The sequence below is a fragment of the Opisthorchis viverrini genome (genome assembly GCF_000715545.1).
Source record: "Opisthorchis viverrini unplaced genomic scaffold opera_v5_300, whole genome shotgun sequence".
In the NCBI taxonomy this organism is placed as follows: Eukaryota; Metazoa; Platyhelminthes; class Trematoda; order Opisthorchiida; family Opisthorchiidae; genus Opisthorchis; species Opisthorchis viverrini.
The window spans coordinates 507742-512643 of record NW_008751961.1 but is presented as its reverse complement, the minus strand read 5'-3'; the positions used below and the strand labels follow the sequence as shown (position 1 = coordinate 512643).

The window sequence follows — 4902 nt, the reverse complement described above, 5'->3', positions numbered from 1 at the left end:
CCACACCTAGACAGGAGGACGATTAGGGTCCTCAACCAAAGCCTTTGGCTCAAAAGCCTAACCGCAAGGCAGCGGTGTTTGGCGGGGAAATGCAAATGCATTACCTTTTCTACGGAACAAGTCGCCATACATGTTCCAACTCCCAACCTGGAGGACCAGGAGACCAATCAGTGGACCAATCAGACAAGAGGCACCAGGTGTTCGAGTTCCGGGGCGAGATGGCCCAAGTGGTTAGAGCGCGAATTTACTGACCGGAAGGTCCGTTGTTCGAATCCGACCTCCGCCACTCGACTTCCTCTGTCTAGGCTTGGGAAACCTGGCCGTATCTCAGCCCTCATGCTTCCTTCGGGTGGCATGGCAGCTAGGCACCGGAAGGGTGCTACAGCTGAACGCTGTTCGAGTTCCTCTGGTAACCACAGGTTATCAGCGCTCTGCTACAGACCATATTTCTCTATTCTCCTCAAAAAAATAACAGTGACCCGCGGAAATCCCGGTGACTACCAGTTTACATAACCCACACGTTTATACACATCACTCTGTTTACTTTTCCGTAGGAACTGCACACAGAGAAAAAACTGGCAAAGTTCGAAGCACACTCATGAAGCAGGACACAGCAGGCGCGTAGATACAATATCTCCAAAATGTGTCCCAGATTCGGAATAGACCAAGAGTAATGACAGACAAGACACTAGATCTCAAAGCAAATGATTAAAGTCCAGGCCGGGACACGGTTTAGAAGAAATGGCTTTGTTGATCACGATTCGGCTGGTACCCCAGAGAAGCTATTTTGGAAGGCTATGAAGAATACAGCTCTGTGAAAGACTGTTTACGAGGAGCGAGGGAGAAACAACAGAACAATTTCAATGGATGTTACGACAACCACAGCAACGAAATCCAAGAGAGACCAACTAGATCCACTCAGATCACAAAAACAAAACGGTGGACCCCGTTCCACTCAGGGGGCACCAAAGTTGAGAATCAGGCGAGTGGTTTCGTTTTTCAAAGGTATTCAAACATACATCGCAGAGCAATTCAAAATCCCCTGGGAGCATAGTTAGAGAGGGTATTCGGATAGTCACATACAGAAAATACGGGCAAGCGTTATAAGGCACACATGGTCCCCCCGGATTCCCTGAAACTCCTCCAGCGGGATGACGATCAATCCAACTCTGACTGGCGACGGTAATCCAAATGCCGCGGAGCAGAGGCAAACAAAGACTGTAATCGGAAAGCTTCTGCCAGCACCAGGTTGATATCTTCGTCAGTCCAATGGTAGGTGGGTAGGTGTTGGAGTAACATCATCAGGCCCTGGAAATCTTTCTGACGTTGTAGTTCACCCGAGAAATGGAGCAAAAAGGCGGCGCAGACATAGACGTGGAATGCTGAAAACCCGGATGGCTCGGCCTTTTTAATTGGAAAAATTGACAGAAAAGGTGCGTAAGTACATAATATTTGTGATTCTAGAGATTCATATTAGATAAGCCACAAATGATAGGCAGCACCCACTTTCGACGTACGGCTTTGTCATTCTGAGTTCATCTAAAAGTATGGACGACCATCAACGGATGAATATAAGTCAGGCTCGCTAACTAGGTTATATGTAGCTGAAGAATGGACTCTGTGGTGTGACTTAAACCGGTGCTACGGTTTTCAACACATGAAAATTGCAGTGTACTTGGGTCAGATTTGAGATAGGCCGCATGAGGCTCATACTCAACAGCCTGATGGTTTGAAAAAAGGGTCTGTAACTCTGGAGGAAAACGGCGGAGTGCACTAGACATAAAACAGATTTCGCACAGATGAGACGGCTGCGTAAAAGCTATAAATCAAATATAGCTACCAAATTGGTCACGACAGTTGCTTTGCTTCTCAAGTCCTGCTTTAAACAGTTGATGGATAAACCCAAGGCGAAAAAAATTCAAATACCGCATGATAAGGAGCTGTATTGGTGAAGCCGTTGGTTGTTCTGTAAGGAGATATCTCCGTGCGACATGCTTCCAGCTGGCCTCCATCGCGGCTTTTCTGTTCACTGCCTTCTCATATTAGTGTTCATACTGGATTAAGTGGAAAATGGCGTATGTCGAGCGCGATGACGTGGTTGAAATTCGATTGACCATCCGTCTTTGGAAGTTGATTCAAACTTGATTCCCAGCCAGAAAGAGGCGAGAACATGAATTAGCCCTAACGGAATCGGACTCCGGTCGCTGGCACTAACCCCCTTTAGTGACTTGGTGATAGTGGGCTAAACGACGGTCCTGACTCACCGAAAAAAGCATCGTCATGAGAACCATCGTGTCCCCGAAATCAAAGTAGTATGCTAAGAAATGCCTTTAATAAACCCATCGCTCGCCTCGACATACAAACTTACTGTAAAGCCGAAAACGGACGGTCACCAAAATCACTCCGATCATGCCAACCAGGGTTAGAGGCAACTTGCATGTGCTTCATGGGATGTTCGCGCCATTCATGGCTACGCTGATTGTGCCACACCAGACTGATCAAGTCCTACTACACCAAAACCAGAGCACAAATTCAGACATATGGTAAGGAGTCTTTCGATCTTAATCTATATACTGGGATAGAGTGGGGGTGCTCCATTTGGCAAGGTGTTGGAATATTACCTCGTGCGATTCTTGGTGGTTTTTCACATTACTATCGGCCTGTTCGTCGAACATTTCGCCTGCGTCAACGGTTCGGGCGAACAAGTCATCATCGTCACCATCACCAGAGACCACATCAGTGCTGACAATAATGCTTCACTGTCATGTAACCACAAAGTTTATCTAAATATACTTATAGCCTTAGAGTGAAAAGAAAAGAGTGAGCGGCGGAGGAAGACGAGTGCGTGCCAACCACAAGCATTTTGAGTTGCTCAGACAAAGTGGAAGGAAAATGACAGCACGAGCGTCACTGACATCAAGCGGCCAATATTTCTGGCAGTATCTTCAGACAAGGACAGGGACAGATCACGGGGATCCAATGCAGGATAGCGGACCACACCAACAACATTCAAAGCCTTCGTAACCTGCCTGATTACCTTCCGCCAAACCATAAATTGTCCATCCCGTAGTTTGCGCCATTCTGAAGGAGGCACGGAGCACTGATCTCCGTAGACGGTGTTTCGGTATTCGTATGAGACGGCCGATCCACCGTAGTTGATGGCGCTGGATGCTTTCCACGACCTTGTTCCGGACGAAGCGATACAGTGTCCAGTATTTGGGTAGCTCATATCAAGCGGAAGCTGGCAATGAACGGCCTATCAGCTAGCAGATACAGCAGTCGTTCAGCTGTAACATCCGAGCGAAGCACGAGGGCTCAGAAGCTGCCGGTTTGCTCAGGCGTACTCCGAAGCATTCGAGGTGCTGGGATTCGAACCACAGTCCTCTCGGCCAGTAAGCACGTTTCTTAACCAAAAGGCTACCTCAAGCTATCTCGACACACCAGTAAGCTCTAATGGTTTAACCAATGAGCATCGCCCTGTTGAGGAAAAGAAAATATACTTACATCTCAAGTTCGGCTCAAGACAAAGCAGGATGTACCAAAACAAGCGGTAAACATCATCTTCGTCTGAACTCACCATGTAGGTATCCCATAGGCGAATGACACAACGAAGGGGAAGTTCACGAATTAAGAGATTGTTCATCCATCGGAAAGCAAACTGCAAATACTCTACATGGTGTTCGGCTAAGTGGCGATGTAACGTGGAGTCGACGCGTTCAATCAGACTGGCAAGCATGGATACGTTGTTCTGTATGCCAGGTTGGGCGAACGTGTAGTTGTCCTGAATTGTGTCCAAAAGGTGAGAAGTGCACCAAAACACATCAGCCTCCACCTCGTCCAACTTAACCGCGTTGATTTCGTACTGCAAGTTCAATTCACCGGACGTGTTTAAATCTGTCGAACACCAACAAAGAGTATCAGAAACGAAAAGCGATACGAATGGCTGAACGAAAGATGAGTTATATACATGCACCACAGGTGACCTAAGCATTACGTAAATGTCACCATCTGAGAGAAGATGCAAGAGATAATGTTTGGTACATTCGCAAGACAGTGACAAAAAGGAGTAGAAAAACTCGCTAGCACAGGCGCAACAGATGCTGAAAACTTGCCTGCATCGTGTTCCGTGTTTAGCGGGGCGAAATCTGAAACCGCATCGAACCATGTTATTCCCGAGCTTTGAGGTCAATGTGTAGGATTAGGGATGGAACCTGGATGGATAAGTAGTCAGAACGGCCGTTCTATTTAACCGCACGTCAGCTTAACAGGGTGAAAGCCCTTGTCGGAATTACAGGTAATTTGCTGGTAGTTTTCTGGAAAACTAACTGAGTGGTAGTCATTAGGAGAGCCAGGCAATGCCACATCAGAATCAGAATGCCATATTAGAATCTGTACCGTTACACGCACCCACCTTGTTCAACTGGAGTGCAACCATGAAGATGACGAATTGACGCCGGTCATAATCGCTTGAAAGCTGCAGTATAGCGGACAGCCTTGGGGCAGAATACGGCTGTCTACCATTGTTGCATTAGAATGGAATGAGGGTGTTAGGCGGAATTCCACACGGATTCCGCTTTACCGCTCGCAGTCAGGTGCTGCTACGGCCGAGAAGCTCAACCTACGCAAGATTGGCCGAAAATTCGGGGCGCTTGGTCGAAAGTCTGGACCCAACAGCCAATTATGACCCAGTGTTGGCCGAATGCCGGTTGCCAATGGCGCATCCAGAAAGCGTCAGAATTTCCGGAAAATTATTGCCGCTTAAGTTATATATATGAAACGCTGTACAAGTGTTCCTGACTTCGTTTCGGGCATCCATCCTGCATCCTTGGTGATTGCTTTGACGTGAACGCTAGCTCGGGAGGCTCAGACTGAGAACTAAGCTGAGGAAAATACCGTTACTAC

The 4902-nt window shown here is 47.5% G+C and overlaps 1 protein-coding gene across 1 annotated transcript in view; it reads right to left on the bottom strand.

The window, feature by feature from the left end:
* Positions 1-529: 529 nt before the first annotated feature.
* T265_09770 (hypothetical protein) overlaps positions 530-4902 on the bottom strand; it is a gene marked incomplete at both ends in the record, with an annotated part of 36939 nt that continues 32566 nt past the window's right edge. Inside the window, 2 exons of the mRNA XM_009175944.1 lie at positions 530-1404; positions 3578-3894. Coding sequence (XP_009174208.1) covers positions 1159-1404; positions 3578-3894 — 563 coding nt within the window. The remainder of the gene's footprint in view (positions 1405-3577; positions 3895-4902) is intronic.